Genomic DNA, 19,657 nt, shown 5'->3' with positions numbered 1-19,657 from the left:
TTACCTTTAGTCCCCAAAGATAAGAGTCTGTCTCAGCCTCTTTACCTCTCACTTCTTTCTGAAAAGTGTAGAAATCGGTGTGCTGTGACTGTCGTCAGTCTTTCTGTCAGTCTTTCTGTCAGTCTTGATAACTGGCAACAACATTCTTTTTAAAAAACTTACTTTTTGTTTTTGGTGATACTTGAGATGAGACCCAGGGCCTTACATGCCAGGTGACATTTGCTGAACTGTATCTCCAGACTTTAAAGTTTATCCCCAGAAGACAATTTAGGTCCATTTGGGCTCCTTCTTTACTGTGTTGGAGGTGTCTGAAGATAGACATTTGTCCCTAGAAGACAGTGTAGATCCATTTGGGCTCCTTCTTTACTGTGTGGGAGGGGTAAGGAGACAGGAAAATGTTGGGATAATGTGGACTTCGTGCATGCTTACGTAGCCACGGAGACTGAGCGGTAGAGTCCGCTTTTTCCTTCTCAGCTGTGAGTTTCAGGGGGTCTTTGTTTGTGGGGCTCTTTTCAGGAACAGCAGCGGAATGACTAGAAATAGTCTTACCAGATAGAGTGAGGGCCGAGCAGAGGGTTGCTAGGCTTTGGCTTTTAGCATGTTATCATGGCACACAGAGTAAAGCCTTTCCGGTCATCACAGCCGCCTGCTAGAGGCTGAAGGTACATGGCTTTGTGAATCACAAGACGATGCAGCTGAAGGGAGACAGGTGAATCAGCTCACACAGCAGGTTCACAGAGGATGTGTGTCTGTCTGTCTGGTCAGGTGTAGACGAGGGGGACCAATGAGGTTATTTGGGAGTAGGCCCCGTGTCACTTGCCACTCCAGTTGCCACTTTGCGCCAGCCAGAGCTATTTGCACAGTAGCCCCACTTCCTTTACACTGTCCTCCTGGTCTACCTGGCCATAGTTTTATCTTGTTCTATGTACTGCAGTAGGCAGCTGAGCCCTGCTAGTCAAATACCTGTTTCCGTTCCTCGTCAGACACTTCAGATACAACCAACCCTGTAACCCAGGGTGAAGTCTACTTTGCCAGTAATAAGGCTCTTGTGGTGTTAAATAGCCGTGTATGTGAAAGCACTTCAAACAGTGACCAGCAGGGCTAGGACTGTCATATTTCAGAGAAAAAAGAAAAGAAATTTTCTGTTATAAGTATTCAAGGATCAGTAGTAAAAACCTACATGGCATTTAATACAGAAAAGTAGACACAGACACTTTTAGGAGATGTGACTTGTAGCTATAGTTATTGCACCACGAACAACTTAAACATTTAAGGGCTTCTGTCTTTAAAAGCAATTTAGTTCTTATTTTAGACAAATTGAAAATGCATAGAAAATAACACAAATTAAAAATAGTCTCTGTTCTCCTGGCACCCAAGAGATGACCACAGAGCATGTGTGTTTCCATTCAGCTGTCTTCCCTGCACATACACTTCCTACACATACCAATGAGAGAGTGGATTGGTATGTATGTATTGTACACGTGTGTGCCACACATGTAAGTATTCCCACTTTCCTCCAGACACTCTATCAAATGAAGACTTTAAAGGCTGCAGTGCTCCCCAGGTAGACACCCACACTTGTGGGTAAGTCTTCTTTGCATCCCTGATTATTGCTTGTAGTAGGAAATAGTGAACTGTCCATCTTAGAGTCCAGGAAGCTGCAGCCTTTGCTTCCTAGCTACTGCCCTGAACTCCTTCTGTGGCTGTTGCCTCTGGACATCAGTGTGACTGTGTCGGTGGTCGGTCCTCAGCCCCTGGGACTGTGGTTCCCAGCCTGATCATGGAAGAGGCTCTCTAGGTCTCACCTCTCTTCTTCCTCTACCCTTCACCTGCTGCAGCAGCACATCGCAGCTTTTGCCGTCCTTTTCTGTTTTCCTTGAGATCTGATCTCATCAGTGTAGCTTGGTTTGCCACTTTAGTAGTAGATGAAGCCACACCCTGCAGAAGGTAAGCTCTGCTATATTACTCAGAAGCCACTGTTTTCTGTGGTTTGTTATTTCTATCTTGGTTTTGGTTAAAATTCCTGTCCCATGAGCTTTCCTTCCTCCTCTACGTCTTGTCTTACAGTATACATTGGTAAGAGTGGCTTATGACGGGAGGTTTGTTCTCACTATCAGCTCACCTGCAGGCTGTGTTCTAGCTGAGCAGGGGCTGCTGTGTGATTCTTCACTGTGTGCTCAAGGGTTACAGATGGCTGAACTTGTCGCACACAGCAAGCTTCTCTGCAGTCAGACTATTTCAGACTCCTCAGAGCAAGGTCCCTCTGGGGCTTTAGTGGGGCGATCTGTGAGGACTGGCAGTCTATGTGGCCAGGGTGTGCTGGTGACAGCTGTGTCTTTTGTGTGTGCTCTCTTGCAGCTCGTGCGAGAGTGTAAGGAGGTCCTGAAGGGGGGGCTGCTGATGAAGCAGTACTACCAGTTCATGCTGCAGGAGGTTCTTGACGGCCTGGAGAAGACCGACTGCAACATGGATGCCTTTGAGGAGGACCTGCAGAAGATGCTCATGGTAGGAGAGGGGTTCTCAGGCTGTGTGCACGCAGCATGGCAGTCTGACCTGCTTCTGTCTGTATGGCAGTGGATGACATTTTTTCCCCTCTAAAACCTTATTTTAAAAAGTTCTCAATGATTTTGACATTTTTAGACTAGCCTTAGCTCAGTCTATTGTTTAATTGTAGGATAGTTCATCTTATATTAGAAAAAGTATTAAAACTGGCTCTTATTCCATCTAATCCCCAAACAGTAGCCCACTTTACAATTCCTGAGACAGGTGCTGGGGGTCTTGCATGACTCAGGAAATATTGGAGGAAAGGAGAACACGGCTAGTGGGGACTGGCCAAGAGCGACTTCTGTTCCTGCATGTCTGGGACCCCTCAACACAGACGTGTCCACAGAGCACTTCATCTCAGAGATGGGGCAAGGCCATAGGAGCCGCCCACTCAAGGACTTAGCAGTGACTCGATTGGTCGGAGCAGGCTGTGCTTTGTTTCTTCATAGAGCCCATCTTGTACTTGCTGTCTTAGTTAAGACTCCATGACCACAGCGACTCTTGTAAGGAAAGCATTAATGGGGGTGGCTTACAGTTTCGGAGGTTCAGTCCATCATCCTGACTGGGAGCATGGTGGCGTGTAGGCAGATGTGGTGCTGGAGCTGATACTGCTACATCTTGCAGGCAACAGGAAGTTAACTGACAGTCACTCTGAGGGAAGCTTGAGCAAAAGAGACCTCAAAGCCCTCCCCACAGTGACACACTTCTCCAACAATGCCACACCTCCTATCGTGCCATTCCCTTTGGGGACTATTTTTTTTTTTTTTCAAACCACAACACTCGTTCTGTGTTTCTAGTCTCAGGGCTGTTCGTACTATTCTTTTCTGCCAGAATTGATCTCCTCCTCTGCCTACTTAGACTTACTTCAGGTTCTGTATTTCTACATTTTCTATATTCTTTGAGCCTACACTTATCCTTACCATCTTTGAACTCTCTCAACAGTTGCAGTTAGATGTGACTATAGCGTAACATTTAAACAGACTGGTAAGCCAAAGCATCATGAATTGGGACTGTAACTTGTAATTCCTTTGTGTCCCATGTTGTGTGGTAGAGTTCGTGTATAGGAAGAGCATGTTAGAGCCGTAGGGATCCTTAGATTGCATTTGACAGCTTCAGGTGAAGGTGCTTGCTGTGTCCTGCCTCACAGACTACAGCACCCGCAGGGAGTATCCTGCTTTCTGGGCTGCCAGAGGGGGAAACACCTTGCCATCCAAGTGTAAGCCTGCATGAGAGCCAAAGGAGCCATCTGGGAGGCTGCGCTCAGTCCATTTTGCCCATGCCATATTGACTGGACTGTTGTATAGCTTTGGAGTCATCTGCACAGGGTGGGGATTCATACACTTAAGTGGCCACTCAGCCTCAGGAGAACAGGAAGGAGGTGGGCAGAGGGGCTTACAGTAGCTAGCGTCCTAGGAGAAATTGTTTGGAGAGGGCACAGAAAAAGGCCAGAGTGTAAAATGCCCTGGATCTCTCCTGTTAGGAAGGTGTAGCTGCGGAGACGCTGTGGTGGGAAGCAGTGTACAAGGTAGTTCTCCTCTCCGAGTTGTTAACTTAATGAGTTTGGAAAGACACAGTGTTCTTTGCTTTTCAAAAGCTCTTTGATGGCTTCCAGAGGTACATTTAGTGCCTTTTGCCCTGTAATGGTGGGGACATAGGGTTGTAAGCCACACTCCCCTTTCCTGCCCTCGGGGTGTCTGTGCCCAAGCTGAGATGAGAACCTTGCAACACTTGTAGGGAAGAACAGTGTTTCATTTGGCTTCTTGTGAGTCTTCTGTGAGTCAGACTGTAGCATCTTGTAGATACCAATGTCCTATTGTGTGCTGGAAGGATGGGCAAGGGGCTGCCTTGAGGACTGAGGGGGCCCAGCATCAGCGTGTGTGGAGATGAGCAGGTGGATTGGCCCTCGGCAGTACTCAGATCATGTTTCCCACACGCCCTCCTCTTGAAACTCAGCGCAGAGGAAAGAAACAAAATTCCATGAAAAGGAGGAAACGGCCATAGAGTTTGTTCTCCACCTCTGTGACAAAACAGCTGCTAATTTGTCGTCTTGTTCAGGCTGAGCTGTAGACACAGCTGTGATGCTGCCTACCGTGGGTGGATGGCGTGCGTGTGTGTGTGCGTGTGTGCGTGTGTGTGTGTGTGCGTGTGTGTGTGCGTGTGTGTGTGCGTGTGCGTGCGTGCGTGTGTGTGTGTGTGTGTGTGTGTGTGTGTGCTGAGATGTCTAGCGGGGCCGCACTGCAGATCCTCACAGGCCAAAGCCTTTTCTGCAGACTACTTCTTAACCAGCCTGCCCCCTGCAGCCTGGCTGCCCTGGAGGATCGGGAACTGACTGGTCACCGTGTAGAAAGTCAGGCTCAGGGCAACACTGGCCATTGTAGCATCCACTTAATAAGAAACAGGCAAGCGCCCACCTCCAGCTCCAGTGCTGTGTCTTGGTGAGGGCTGGAGGCAGCACCTGTACTGATGCTGTTGAGGTCAGAGGACAACTTGCCAGTTAGTTCCGCTGCGGCCAGTGCTGAGCTACCTCACTGCCCCACCTCTCCCTTTTCAGTCTCTCTAAGAAATTGACATGACTACTAGGATTATGGGCATTTGAGACCATGTCCAGTTTTGTGTGGTTTTAGGGTCTGAACTCAGGAGTCTGAGCATGGTGGGGGTGGCATCATAGCATCTTCAATTTTGCTAATTCTCATCCTTCAACTCCCTCCCCTGTTCCTGCTGCTGCTGTGTGCGGGGAGGGTTCTTACACTGACCTCACCCCCCAACACACACACTGTTCCTGCTGCTGCTGTGTGCGGGGAGGGATTTTGCACTATCCCAAAGACACTCTAAGTCTGAATTAAGTAGGTGACAGTATAAAGGGCCTCATGGTGGAGGTGGTGACACAGATCTTAGAGGCAGAATGAAGCCCCCCACTGTGTGGTCATGGCTTTAGCTTTGCTTTTATGACCAAGGATATGGAAGCGTGGTTGTTTTAAAGAACAGTGGAGACAAGAGGACACAATTCTTTGTTGACCCTGAGCACACAGCAGACAGTTGCTCCCTGAGCCTGCTGAGAGGATGCAGTCAGCTTGCCAGGATGGCTCCGGAAGTGAGGGGCATCGCAGCTGGGGGAGATAGTGTGGGACAATGAGTGCCGGGTTCTTGTGCACAGCTCCAATCAGAGTGAACCTGGGCCCACAGGGTCCAGGCCATAGGCTAGAGAGTGCAGGACCCAGAGCATTCAAAGATAGAACAAAAATTGCCTGGAAACAGTCTTGCAGTCTGCTGACTGAGGGATCTTTCTGAATCTCAGGGAAAAATTACAGTGAGCTCTTAAGATGTAGCCTGGTTTCAAAACAAACAACAACAAAAAACCCAACCGAACAAGCAAACAGCATCCCCAATGGGACTCAAGGGTAAAGAATCCTATAAATTTCAGAATGTCATTCAGGTGTGGTGTGCACCCTCATGACCTCAGCTAGAGGCTAAGGCAGGAGGAACATGAGAAATCTAGCCTGGGCTACATAGCAAAGCTGTCTCAAGAAAAGGCAGAAATGGAGAAAACGGAGAGAGGAGAAGGGAAGAGAGAAGGTCACTTGGGAGTGATGTGTGGGGAGCCTTGGCAGGCAGGCAGCAAGGCTGGCTTCATTTCTTTATGGGAATAATCACGTTGAGTGTGGGTAGGTGGGGTTGTGTATCACAGTTCTGATCAGGGAACATATGGCTCAGATATCTTCTCCTTGGTCCGTTCATCTGTTAGATCAGAAAATGCCCCGTTCAGAAAATGCCCCGGTGGTGTGTTTCTTAGCAGCCTTCCTTCCAGGGCCTGTTCAGAGGAAACTGCTCGTTAGTGGAACACTGCCTTAGCTGCTTTTCTTGCTGGGGAAGAAAATTCTATTGCAAAAGCAACTTAAGAGAGAAAGGGCTCTTTGTGGCTCACAGGCCAAAGGTACAGTCCTCATGGCTGGGATGCCAAGGTGTGACAGGGTCTTGAAACAACTTGATTACATCAGATTCACAGTGAGGCAGCAGAGAGCAATGAATGCACACAGCCACTCAGCTCTCTCCATTACACAGTCAGGACCCCAGCTAGGGAATGGTACCTCCCGTAGTGTCCTGGTCATCCTACCTCTGTTAACACAATCAAGGTCATCCTCCACTTCAGGTAACAGGCATGCCGGAGGCCCATCTCTCTGATGTTTCTATAGATCCTGTCACGGTGACGGTTAATACTGACCACCACACACCAATAGAGAAATCAGGGTGGGAATTCAGGACTAATAGAGCGGTTGCGGCACTTGTGGGTATAGTCTCAGCCTCAGACACCTGACATTTTGACTGTGTATCGTAATTGAATGTTATAACCCTTGGAAAATTCATGTCACACATTTGGGCGTCAAGAAGTTTTGGTGGGACCTGTGCTAGTAACTCCCCAACTGAGTTAAGTAACCAAACACACATTAATCTCTCAAAGGAACCATGTCCATGATAAAAGTTTTTAAGTGCATTTCCCATGTCACTGTGCACCCTGCGTGCTGTGCTGTTTAAGTCACCTTGCAGGAGTCTGAAAGGTGGTGGTGACTGTGTTGTTACTGAAGACTCAAGTAGTTGAAGAAGAGTCCTCATTTGGACACCAGATGGCTGTGGTGCATGCAGTCTTGTTCCCAGAATGCCATGCTTTCTATGGTCCCTCCTCTGTCTTACTGTTCCGATTGATATTGTGTATTAATAGGCCAAGTTATAAGGTCCTGGATTCTCTGAAACATGTCGTTTTATATTTTGTTTTAAGGTGTATTTTGATTACATGAGAAGCTGGATCCAAATGCTGCAGCAGTTACCCCAGGCTTCCCATAGCTTAAAAAATCTGTTAGAAGAGGAATGGAATTTCACCAAAGAAATCACTCATTACATCCGAGGAGGAGAAGCGCAGGCCGGAAAGCTTTTCTGGTAGGAACCTTGTGCTGGGAGCGCCTTCCCTTCTTCCTCCTCCTGTGCTTACGTGAAGGTGCACGGCCTGTTTGTGGGCACAGGTCCTCAGCTGGGTGGCCTTGTCCTCTGGGCATTCATGGTGTTTGGAGACAGTTTTGTCATCTGGTGGGGAGGGCACTGCTAGCACCTGGGCTGCCGAGGGCAGAGTGCGTGGATCCACAGCAGGCACAGGGCAGCAACACAATGATCTTCCCACAGTGTGGGTCTTGAGTCTGAGATGCCTTCAGTTGGTCTCTTGCTCTTGTTAACAAAAGGATGGAGACCTTGAATCCTGGATGGGGAGAACACACCAGTGTGTTTGAACTTGGTAGGGGCGCCCAGAACCCAAGTATTTAGTTTTCATTGAGAGTGGTTTGGAAATGTAATCGAATACTGTCTCTATAAACTCCTTTCATATGGTGAAGGAATAGGAGTGGGACTCGGGACGCTTGTCTGCTTATTCTGGAAATGAGCATCTCGTGCTCAGGCCCTCTGTATCTGGTGGATTCCCTGCGCTCTGACACCCTGGTGCAGGATGAGGCCATGTCCTGCCGCCCCATGCCTCCGCTTCCTCCTTTACTTCTCTTGCCCCTTCCTGTGAGGCGCGTGCGCTGGCTCAGGTGTGCGTCCCTCTCTATGAGGCACATCCGCTGGCTCAGGTGTGCATCCCTCCCTGTGAGGTGCATGCACTGGCTCAGGTGTGCGTCCCTCTCTATGAGGCGTATGCGTTGGCTCAGGTGGCATCACTAATGGTTGTGCTCCAGGACATCAGCCATCTCTGTTCTCTCTTGGTGTCAGAATCTTGTGTCTTTTTTTGATGTCTCAGAAGCATGTGCCACTTTCCTGCATGGACCTCAGTTCTTACACTGTCTTCATCTTGAGTGAGCAGTGAGCATCCCAGTCCTTCGGGGATGTCCCTTGTTTTTCTGTCTCCGGGTTTAGAGGGCGCTGTTAGTGTCGTCTGTCCTGCTCAGTTTCTCTCTGCTCTCACTCCCTTCAGTAACACTCTTGTCTTTGTCTCTACTTGTCCTTCACATTCCCCAAAGCCGTCTCTGGACTTTGCCGTGTTGCTCCTTGTTCTGAGAACAGCTTCCAGGATTCTGGCTGTTCTCCCTACGCTGTCACCTCTGGTCTAGCCCAGTGTTCTTCCCATCCCCTGCCTTGGAGCAGCCTTTCCTTTCCAGGTCCAGGCAGGGTCGAACCAAATACGTCCCCCTCAACTTTGCTTTCGGATGCCCCCAAGGATATGGCATGGACTAGATTTCCTTTCCCCACTGCACCGCTGTGCATCTGTCATTCCTCACGTGCACAGCTCAGTCTCCGTGGTCCTGCGCAGATCCCCCACTCACTCGCAGCACCAGCTATAGACTGCTCGTGTCAAGCCGTCTGCCAGTCAGGCTGTCTTGGGGAACACTCAGCAGCTCCCTGTCAGGGAGAACGCCTAATGGTGGGCGTCAGGGCTGCATGCAGTCAGCCTTCTCGTCCAGCGTCCAGCATGTGTCCTCAGCTCCCGGACTCCTTACTGTGCAGCCAGAGCCGTCCCTCCCGCGCTCACAGGCTGGGCAGATGGAGCTTGCTGCCCAGGGACCACTTGTCCCAGTTACTTTCATGACTGACTCAATTCCCCCCTTACTGCAAATGTTACCTTCCTATCATATTTAGAAGATTTTACCCACAAGTACTTAGGATTTCACTTTTTGTTATTTTTTTTCCGTCCAGTAGAGGGCTTCTGTCTCACATGTTCACTGCTGCTTCTGTATAGCAGGAGCCCAGTAGCTGTTAAATGAATGCAGCCCGATGCTGTGATATTCTTAATCCTTTTCTGACCAAGTCTCCTTCCCACTCAGGTATTTTAAAACCCACTTGTGTAGACAGAGCTTCTGTCCCACCTGGTCCTTGGCCCACAGCTCCTCCCCGTCTGTGGAGAGCAACCCTGTAATCATCATGGTGTGGCTACCATAGCTGACCTGCACTCTCCCCATCTTGAACATTTAAGCTTTGATGGCCATGTGATTAAACCAGTTTGCATGATAGCCAGGCTCTCCAGAGCGTGGCCTGACCTCATTTGCTTCTGCATCTCCTGCCAGGCTTTGCTTTTTTAGGCATGCCTCATGCTTGACACAGCTTCACACCGTGATCCAGTTCAAGTTCATTGTCTTTCGACTCCTGTCCTCCTCAGTCTGCTCCCTGAAGATCCATCCATTCCCCTTCAGATGACCCTGCTGACATTCAGCCTTTGCCTAGATCAGGGCTTTCTGCCAGGAGAGGGTTTACTGCCAGCTAGCCTTGGCCTTCTCGTCTGATACCCAGTGTTCCCCATCATTTGATGGTTGCATACTTTGCTCTCTTCTTTCCCTGATCATCACTGCCTCTCCTTCATAGTGAAGGCTTACCACAGTGATTGACCTTGTTCTGTGGGCTTGGCTGTTCATTAATTCTAGTGTTTAAATTGTCTGTTCATTGGGAAAGTTCAGGTGTGGAGTATTTGTGTTCATCAGCTGTAGGAGCTGACTTTGAGGGAAGTAAAACCAGCTGTGTTTCAGTAGTTTGCTTTTCTAGGCCGTCATTTGGGTGTTTTTGTTTTGAGGCATTTTATACTATCTTGAACGTTTAAACAATAACAATGTGTAATCACATGACTAGTACAGTGTACCACTATGGTTTGTACTCATGCTCCATGTAATAGCACAGAGCTGGCCCGTGCTGTCATCTAGGTTTCTGCGTCTCTCATAGTCGTGCGCCAAGAGAAACCTCCTGTTGATTTGTGGCTGTTGCAGTGACAGCTGCTTCTCCTTCTGCTTTGCTGTTTGCCCCCAGTGACATCGCAGGGATGCTGCTGAAGTCCACAGGCAGCTTTCTGGAATCCGGCCTGCAGGAGAGCTGTGCAGAGCTGTGGACCAGCGCCGACGACAACGGTGCAGCCGACGAGTTGAGGTTGGCGTCTCACTGGCTTTCTCTCTGTTTCTTGCTGTGGGGTGGGGCACAACACAGGGAGGGAGGGTTGTCAGTGGTCTTCTGGTTGTGGCTTTACACGAAAACTTCTTTATAGAGACAAACTTCAACATGATAAAAATATAGTGGATATTAACTGAAATGGCTATAGCAACACTCTGCACCCATGTTTTCCCACTGTCTTTAGCTGTTACATTTTTGTCCTTTAAACCCCTGTAGCAGTCCATGCTGCCTTTTAATGCCGTTTGGCACATTTCTATTATTTATGCTTGTCTTATCCCTTCTGTTGAACATTAGGGTAAATTCCTCTGTTGGATTCCCTCCAGTGTCATGCAGATGCCACTGAACTGTTGAAATTGCACCCACTGTGTGTGTGTCTGTATGTGTGTGTGCCATATGTCTCTGTGTGTGCCTGTATGTTTTCATGTATTTATGTGTATCTGTGTGTGTGTGTGTGTGCGTGTGTGTATGTCTTATGAGATGCTGCACATAGAGCCATTGTGTGGCCATCTGTCTGTCAGGTGCATCTTCAGAGCTGAGGCGTTTTACTCACTGACCCAAATCTGGGGAAGAGCAGTTAACATCTGGGTATAGACATTCCGTTCCCACTGAGGCTCTGAGCTGGTAAAACACTGATGGCTGAGACAGAGTGAGCCTTTGTGTGGCCCCGTAGTTTTAAGTTAGTAAAGTTGACATGAGACTTAAAGTATCGAGGCAGTGAGCTAGGCAAGAGCTTCGACGGCTCCCTCATCTGCCAGGGCCTCCGTGTGCCACCATGCCTGCTCCATGGTGTCCTGCCCGTGTGGTCAGCTGTGGTCAGCACTCTGATCTGCCAGGTGGTCCTGGGGGCAGCTGTGTTGGCTGTGCTGAGTGTGTGTTTCTTTTCTGTCATATCATGAGCTCTTAAGAACTTGTCATAGCAATGTCTAGGAAATTAAAGATACTGCTACTTGAGAGATATTTTATGTCCCCTGTGTACATGAAATGCTCAAGTACTTTCTGCAAAACTTGGAGGATCAAGCTTCCCAGGATTTTGGCCACAGCCTCGGTAACTGCTTGTTCCCATTGAGGAAATCTGTGGGAGCAGTTTGTTGCTATGATTTGAAATGTACTGCCTATTTGTTACTAGCTGTGCTTGTACTCGGGTGCCCCCAGTGTGAACTGACTGACTTCCCCTGGCAGGAGGTCTGTCATAGAGATCAGCCGCGCTCTCAAGGAGCTCTTCCACGAAGCCCGGGAGAGGGCCTCCAAGGCGCTGGGCTTTGCTAAGATGCTGCGGAAGGTGAGTCCTCCAGCCTGGCTGCTGCTGCCCTTTCCTTGTTTTGGTCTTAAGGCCGATCCTAAAGAGGCTTCTCTTCTGTCATCCTAGGACCTGGAAATAGCAGCAGAGTTTGTACTGTCTGCCTCAGTCCAAGAACTCCTGGATGTTCTGAAAGCGAAGCAGTATGTCAAGGTGAATCCCACAGTGATCTTGGGACCATTGGTCTCCACTGCATTCTAAAGAGGCTGCTTGTTCATTACATCCAGAGTTATATTCTTGGCAGTCTGCACACGTCCTGGACATGTTCCTACTATAACACACTGCCTCACACTTAGCTTTCTTATGAATACAGACAATGAATCAACCACAGTGTATACTGATTAACTTAATTATACATGTTTAAAGTAGTGACTACAATAGAAGATGTAAACGATATTACTGACTTCCGTATTATTGATTTTAGTGTTTGCCCGCAGATCTCTAATCCAGTAGTCTTGGTGTGATTCTTTGGTGATGCATCCTACTCGTCATCGTAGTTATTTCTTGGACCCATCTTTACCCCTCTTTAAGTTTGAGGTTCATCACTTTGGGACCTGCATATGGAATGACATTGGCAACTGTATACCAAGCCCGGGTGTCTTAGTTAAGGTTTCTGTTACTGTGGTAGAACATATGACCACAGCAGCTTGGGCAGGGAAGGGTTTACTTGACCTACCCTTCCCCATCACTGTGCAGCACTGAAGGAGGTCAGGGCAGGAACTCCTGCATCTGGAGAAACAACAGTGCTACCCCACGTCCCCTCCTAGCCCCTTTCCCTTCTCCTTCAGCCGTACTCAGCAGAGCCACTTGCATTTCAGCTTGCTGTTGGCACTAATGCCTCTCTCCCACTGTCCACTCCTGCCCCAAGCCCCTGGATTGGGGCTGAATTCACTACATAGCCCAGGTTGGGCTCTGAGTGCTAGGAATGCAGACATGCACCTCTCCATGCCTGGCTGATGTTAATCTCATGCTTCTTAGTTTAAGGCTGGGCTATTTGCTTTCCAGGTACAGATTCCCGGCTTAGAGAACTTGCACGTGTTTGTCCCCGACAGCCTTGCTGAGGAGAAAAGAATTATTTTGCAGCTACTCAATGCTGCCACTGGAAAGGACTGTTCCAAAGATCCGGATGACATCTTCATTGATGCCTTCCTGCTTCTGACCAAGCACGGGGACCGAGCCCATGACTCAGAAGATGGCTGGGGCACCTGGGAATCACGGGCTGTCAAAATTGTGCCTCAGGTGGAGACTGTTGATACCCTGAGAAGCATGCAGGTTGGTGGCTTCACTTGCCATTCAGCTGTGGGGTCAGAATGTTTTTTATGAAACAGCATGTCAGCTTTCTTTTTTTTTTTTTTTTTTTTTTTGGTTTTTCGAGACAGGGTTTCTCTGCATCTTTTTTAGAGCCTGTCCTGGAACTAGCTCTTGTAGACCAGGCTGGCCTCGAACTCACAGAGATCCGCCTGCCTCTGCCTCCCGAGTGCTGGGATTAAAGGCGTGCGCCACCACCGCCCGGCTGCATGTCAGCTTTCAAACATCACCCCTAATGATCTGAATGCTCCCCTGAAATGGACCTGTATGGTTCATTACATGAATAGTTAGTGTGATTGTACTAGAAGTACCCCGGCTAGTTTAAGTGTGTCGGATTATACTGGAATGTTTGAAGTAACCTGTCTGCTTGATTTGTGCCGTTTAGTGTTCAGTCAGTTAGATTTAAAAGGCGCCATTTCATTGATGAGTCATAATTCCAGACAGCGCAGTCCCAGAGTGACCCTGAGGACAGACAGTGCCGGCCTTGTCACGTAGTTCTCACTTGTACAGTGGAGGGCACCTCGTGGGCCCTGGGCAGGTTCTGAGACTCCCTGATGACGGCTGTGCGCCTGGAGCTCTGTAGGACCAGCCGCTGTCTCCTCCACCCCGCCCGCCTGTTCTCTCTCGCACTCTCAAGCAAGCCTGCCCACTCACTTGTTTAAATCAGGAGTGCGGCAGCGAGTGTAAACGTGTCCTCCCACTTCTGCTAGTCACCAGCCTGGCAGCCAGTCGTGTGTTCAGCAAATGATCTGTCTGGAGTTCCCAGGGCCACTGCCACAGCTCAGGCATCGTCGCCTGTCCTGAACAATTGTCTTTCCTGTTTGTAGTTTTCCTGCTTCAAGCCCCTTTCCCTCCCCCAGTTCTCCAGTTGGTTTGTGGTTTGTTGGAGAGCGAGCATGGGGCTAATGCTGGGGCTCTCATCCCTGTCTTTTCCATTTCCCCGGGCTGCTCCAACACACACAATCCATGCATGCCCATGCCTTTTCCTAGTGGAGAGTCGGGGATTTTTTCCTTTGCTGAAGAGCCACGTCACCTGTGCTTGCTGCCCTGGCCTGCAGGAGCTGAGCCTGCAGGTGACCTTGGTCAGGTGGCTAGCTGGTGCAGGAGCTGCGCCTGCAGGGGACCTTGGTCAGGTGACTAGCTGGTGCAGGAGCTGCGCCTGCAGGGGACCTTGGTCAGGTGGCTAGCTGGAGCTGGTAGCCTTGAGGGTGGCTATCTGAGGGTAGGGTTACAGCAGAGTGGGAAAGCAGTCACCGGTCTCGTCTGGTTTTCTCCCAGGTGGACAATCTTCTCCTGGTTGTCATGGAGTCTGCTCATCTTATAATTCAGAGAAAAGCCTTCCAGCAGTCCATTGAGGGACTGATGACTCTTCGCCACGAGCAGACATCTAGTCAGCCGGTCATTGCCAAAGCTTTGCAACAGCTCAAGGTACTGACCACACCATGCTTGCCTCTGGGTGAAATGCTGTGGAGATGTCATGTGGCATGAGGTGATGTCATGTGATGGATGTGAGTGGCCGCCATTCTTCCTAGTGTCCACTTATGTGCATGTGTATATGAAACACTTTTTAGGTGCTTCCCCGGACTGTAGAACTGGGAAGGATGGGAATACTGGCTCTGAGGTTATGAACTGTCACACTGAGAGGTCAGAGGTCAGCACCTCCTTGTAGCATCTGGGAATTACTGTGGTACTTCATACAGAAGCACTGAGAGTTTTAAAAATAAGACTGGGTTTCTCAGCCTTTACCTTGACATTAGGGCCAGTGATTCTATGTTGTATGGAGTGGTTGAAGGGAGTGGGGTATCTTCTGTTGTGTGGGGTGGTGGGTGTTTCCTATTGTGTGTGGTGGTGGGGTGTCTCCTGCTATATGGGGTATCTCCTATTGGGTAGTGGGTGTCTCCTGCTGTACGGGGTATGGGGTGTCTCCTGCTGTACGGGGTATGGGGTGTCTCCTGCTGTACGAGGTATGGGGTGTCTCCTGCTGTACGGGGTATGGGGTGTCTCCTGCTGTATGGGCGGTGGGCTGTCTTCTGTCATTTAGGATGGTACAGGTGTCTTATGTGCTGTTGGGATATCTGGCAGCATCCTCGGTCTCTGTCCACCAGACGACGTAGGCCTTACCTCCTCCAGTTTTGATGCTGTGGAAATGCACAGAAATGCAGTGACCCCAGTGCCTGCTCACAGACCAGAGTGCACTTGGGCCCAACCACTGTATATGGGTTGTTTGTACTTGGTGTTCTGTAAGGTGCTAAGGACTGTCTCAGACAAATAATGGTGGAAATAGGATTTCTCTCTTATATTTGGATGAAGTACCTCAGTGGTCTCTGCCTGTGGTGAAGGTGGCATCTTCTGTGGTTAATGATGATTTGCTTTTCTTTGGACTAATTGTGGTTTGGGACTCCTCAGAATGATGCGCTTGAGCTGTGTACCAGGGTGAGTGACGCCATTGACCGAGTGGACCACATGTTCACGCTGGAGTTTGATGCCGAGGTCGATGAGTCGGAGTCCGCCACGCTGCAGCAGTACTACCGAGAGGCGATGATTCAGGGCTACAACTTTGGGTTCGAGGTACGTACCAAAGGCGAGGGAACACCACACAGTCCAGAAAGTGCTGTGAGGGTTACAAGAGGCATTGAGGACTCTCTACGACAAGTCTTCCCTTCATTATAATCATTGCGTTGTCAGGACTGTCCCTATACTACTGTAAAGTGTCCAAGATGTTATTTCCAGCTGCCAGGTATTGCCCAGGTTTTATTTTCTACTCATAACTGTCCACTATATTTTAAAATGTTCTCTAAGAGATATTTAATATCATAAAAGTACATTCTTAATTTAAATATGAATAAAGTATTTACCAAACTATATTTTGTGACTGTATTCTGTAATTCTATGGGTTATTCAGAGTATACATGCTAATTAGACTTTGCTGTTCATTTTTAGAAAAAGACATTTTGGGGCAAATATGGTATTATTGTGTGTAGGTATTGCTAGAATGTTTTTGTTAATTTTGGTATGCATGGAATCTTCTAACAGTATCATAAAGAAGTTGTTCGTTTGATGTCTGGAGAGTTCAGACAGAAGATAGGAGACAAATATATAAGCTTTGCCCGGAAATGGATGAATTACGTCCTGACCAAATGTGAGAGTGGCAGAGGAACAAGACCCAGGTAACAGCCAAGCAGCACACTTGATTCTTGCACGAGGCACATGGGGCTGGTAGTATTTTGTTTCTGTGTGCCATGTGAAATTCATAAGCAGATTATACAAGAACATTTATTCTAACGCAGCACTTTTTAAATAGCAGTGTGTGTTATGAAGCTTGTAGCTAATCGTAGCAGAAAGAAAATCTTTGTGTCCTAAACAGCCTGCCTCCTCAGAGGGATGTGCAGGGTGTGCATCGCTGTCCCTGCCTGTAATGCGCTGCGCTGCGCTGCACTCCACTAGCACAGAGTGGTCACTAAGTTTGTGAGTCACACCTGGCCAGGCATCCTGTAATCCATATGAACAGACGGAACACTTGTAAGCCCCTGCCAAGTCAGCACAGTGCAGACGGTCTGCCTGTGAAATGCAGTGTGAGAACCTATGGGGCAGGCTCACAGACGACTGACTCGGTGTGCCTGCTGTCCTAAGTGCCTTCATGGTTCTTTTTGGCGTTAGAATCGTCTTTAATAAGCTGTCCTGTCTGTCACTGTAAGCTCGCTCTGCTCAGGTGTTTATACATTGATCACCCCCTTCCCCAAAAAAGAGAAAGCATTTTGTCCTAGACAGTACATTTCCAATTACTTTTACACTAATTTTAGTATTGTGTAGTCTGCAGTATTTCCCCAGCTATTATTGTTGAATATTTTCCTGTGGCAGGTGGGCCACTCAAGGATTCGATTTCCTACAAGCCATTGAACCTGCCTTTATTTCAGCTTTACCAGAAGACGACTTCCTGGTAGGACATACTCTAAATACCTTTTCTGTTAAACTGGGTGGTGCATTGTCTGTGGTGCACTCCTGTCTCTGCTGTGAGGACACTGAGCCACGAAAGTGCCCTTTAAAATGTGGCGAGGTTTCCAGGGTCCTTCTGTTACTACAGCACTGCGCAGCTGACTCTGGATTCTCTACCCTCACACTTGTGGAATAGATGCAGTCTGTATGTTTTATAAACTGCTAGCTCTTGAACTGCCTTTTAGAAGTTACTGAGAACAGGATTGACTGTTGCCCCTGAGTGTCCATTATCAGAGCACAGCATCAGTGCCCTGGCCTGTCAGTGTTCTGAACAGCCTCTGGTCGTGGAGACACTTGATCTTTGCTTATGGATGGCATTGTTTCCCGGGGAATAGTCCACTGAGTTGCTTTTATTTATGAGAATGGAATGTATAATGTATTATTTAAATGGTACTTAGCTTATATCCACTTTATCCTTGTATCTTCTGTCTTTTAAACTAACTGAAAATACTTAAGGTCAAATAGACTGACTGTAGTATGCTGCTTATGGAATTAAGACTTTCTTTTCTCTTCTTCCAATTTGTCTTTGGTTTCTAGAGTTTGCAAGCCTTGATGAATGAGTGCATTGGCCATGTCATTGGAAAGCCACACAGCCCCGTCACAGGTTTGTACCTTGTGAGAACAGGATGCACTGGTTGTGATGAGCACACTGTCTTATTAGGATTGGTGTATTTATAATAATAAAAGAGGTATTTTAAAAATATCCAGAAGGTGACAGAGAAGTTTGTCCAGGAACTCCACAGTCATCCTTCTAAACCCTACAGGAAGATTACTGCAGCCTTACCTGTGAACTGGTTTTTGTTTGTCTTGTGTTATTGCTGCACCCTTGCTCTCCTTGTTAAAATCTTTATGTATGGGACAGCAGGGAGGAGTTCCTCTGGTCCTCCCTTCTCTCATGAAGGAGGACTATTTTGTTTTTCCCTGCTTTTCCAACTTCGCCACTCGAGTAAATTTTTATTTGCTTTTGACTTTTTTTTCTTTTAATTTTTTCAAAACGGGGTTTCTCTGTGTAGTGCTGGCTTACCCGGAACTCACTTTATAGACCAAACTGGCCTTGAACTCAGAGATCCACCTGCCTTTGCCTCCAGAGTACTGGGATTGAAGGTGTGTGCCACCACAGCCCTGCTGGTTTTGTTTTCGTTGTTGTTGTTTGTTGGTTTGTTTTTTAAAATGGCATTCTTAGCTGGGTGGTGCTGGCACAAACCTTTAATCCCAGCACTTGGGGCAGAGTTCAAGGCCAGCCTGGTCTACCAAGTCAGTTCCAGGACAGCTAGGGCTGCACAGAGAAAAACCCTGTTTAAAAAAAAAAGGAAGAATAAAATGTTAAGAAAGACTGTGTCATTCTTGATATAGTCTGTGAGTAAAACCAAGTCATGAGCACTCCAAAATAGAAAGTTTAAATTGTATAGAATAGTTAAGAAGTGGTAAATTTGCCAAACATTGGTTATTCTGGTCAAAAGATACTTGTTGGCCACAGAAAAAGTTACTATATGAGCTGGCCTTAATCACTGCTTTTGTTTTAGACTATAAAATTGATTAGGTTTACACAGCATCCTTCTTCCCAAAGTGTTCGTTTGTAGAGACGAGCATGTCTCTGCAGAGCACCGTAACCTCCTTATGTTCTTGCCTGGTTCAGTAGCATCAATAGAACTTGATCTTCTGATTTCTCAAAACATTTTTTTTTTTTTTTTTGGTTTTTCGAGACAGGGTTTCCCTGTAGTTTCTAGAGCCTGTCCTGGAGCTAGCTCTTGTAGACCAGGCTGGCCTCGAACTCAGAGATCCGCCTGCCTCTGCCTCCCGAGTGCTGGGATTAAAGGCGTGCGCCACCACCGCCCGGCTCTCAAAACATTTTTATACATAATCAGTAACCTGGTCAAATCAACTTCTTTAAAATATTTTATTACCCAAGACATACATTTTTTTCTTTTTACATTATTACATATTTATTTATTTATTTATTGTGTATGTGTGTACTCAGGCATGTGCATGTATGTCAGGGTGCATGTATGGTGGTCAGAGGGCACGTCTGGAGGAGTTCTCCTATGTGTGTGTCTTAGAAATCTAACTTGAGTTGTCAAGCTTTGCAGCAAGTACCTAACCTACTCAGCCATCTTGGTGGCTCAGGTAGAAATTTTCTTATAGAAAAGTTATAAAGTAAGGTGAACATTTTTAGTATAGAAAGTTACAGAATATGAAAGCTGTCTTGCTGCCATCATATGCAGTGGTAATCACCAGGACATCTGAAGCAGGGCTTCCTACTTGCCTGTTCCTCCAAACTACAGTTAGGTTAGTTCTATGCTGTTTTTTACGTTGTACTTCATCTCCTCAGCCACTGGGGGGCAGGGTGGGAAGCTGAGCTCATGAGCGGAGGACTGCTCCTTTAGACCATCCAGCTGCTCCTGTGTTACCTGAGCGGCTGCCACCTAGACTTGACCAGGGATGAATAAATAGCGTTTTATAAATTCTAGGGTCCCACACAATGGAGCTTTTTTTTCCTTTTGGTTTTGTGTTCTTTTGTTACAATTACAGAATTTAATGTAGGTATCAACAGATGAGCTGCATTCTTTGGTCATAATTCTGTATTTCCTCCTCCACCATAAGCATGTGACT

General features: G+C 47.7%; 1 protein-coding gene across 2 annotated transcripts in view; it reads left to right on the top strand.

The window, feature by feature from the left end:
• Positions 1 to 19,657, top strand: part of Map3k4 (mitogen-activated protein kinase kinase kinase 4) — a 92,723-nt gene that overhangs the window by 52,478 nt on the left and 20,588 nt on the right. For both annotated transcript variants that reach the window (XM_038339453.2, XM_038339452.1), the window contains exons 5-15: positions 2,359 to 2,505; positions 7,316 to 7,473; positions 10,312 to 10,428; positions 11,629 to 11,728; positions 11,816 to 11,899; positions 12,752 to 13,018; positions 14,333 to 14,482; positions 15,461 to 15,622; positions 16,088 to 16,221; positions 16,913 to 16,991; positions 17,585 to 17,651. In XM_038339453.2, coding sequence (XP_038195381.1) covers positions 2,359 to 2,505; positions 7,316 to 7,473; positions 10,312 to 10,428; positions 11,629 to 11,728; positions 11,816 to 11,899; positions 12,752 to 13,018; positions 14,333 to 14,482; positions 15,461 to 15,622; positions 16,088 to 16,221; positions 16,913 to 16,991; positions 17,585 to 17,651 — 1,465 coding nt within the window. The remainder of the gene's footprint in view (positions 1 to 2,358; positions 2,506 to 7,315; positions 7,474 to 10,311; positions 10,429 to 11,628; positions 11,729 to 11,815; positions 11,900 to 12,751; positions 13,019 to 14,332; positions 14,483 to 15,460; positions 15,623 to 16,087; positions 16,222 to 16,912; positions 16,992 to 17,584; positions 17,652 to 19,657) is intronic.

Source organism: Arvicola amphibius, chromosome 8, assembly GCF_903992535.2.
Source record: "Arvicola amphibius chromosome 8, mArvAmp1.2, whole genome shotgun sequence".
NCBI classification, from domain to species: Eukaryota; Metazoa; Chordata; class Mammalia; order Rodentia; family Cricetidae; genus Arvicola; species Arvicola amphibius.
Note: the sequence above shows the minus strand (reverse complement) of the source record. Positions and strands in the feature narration are given on the sequence as shown.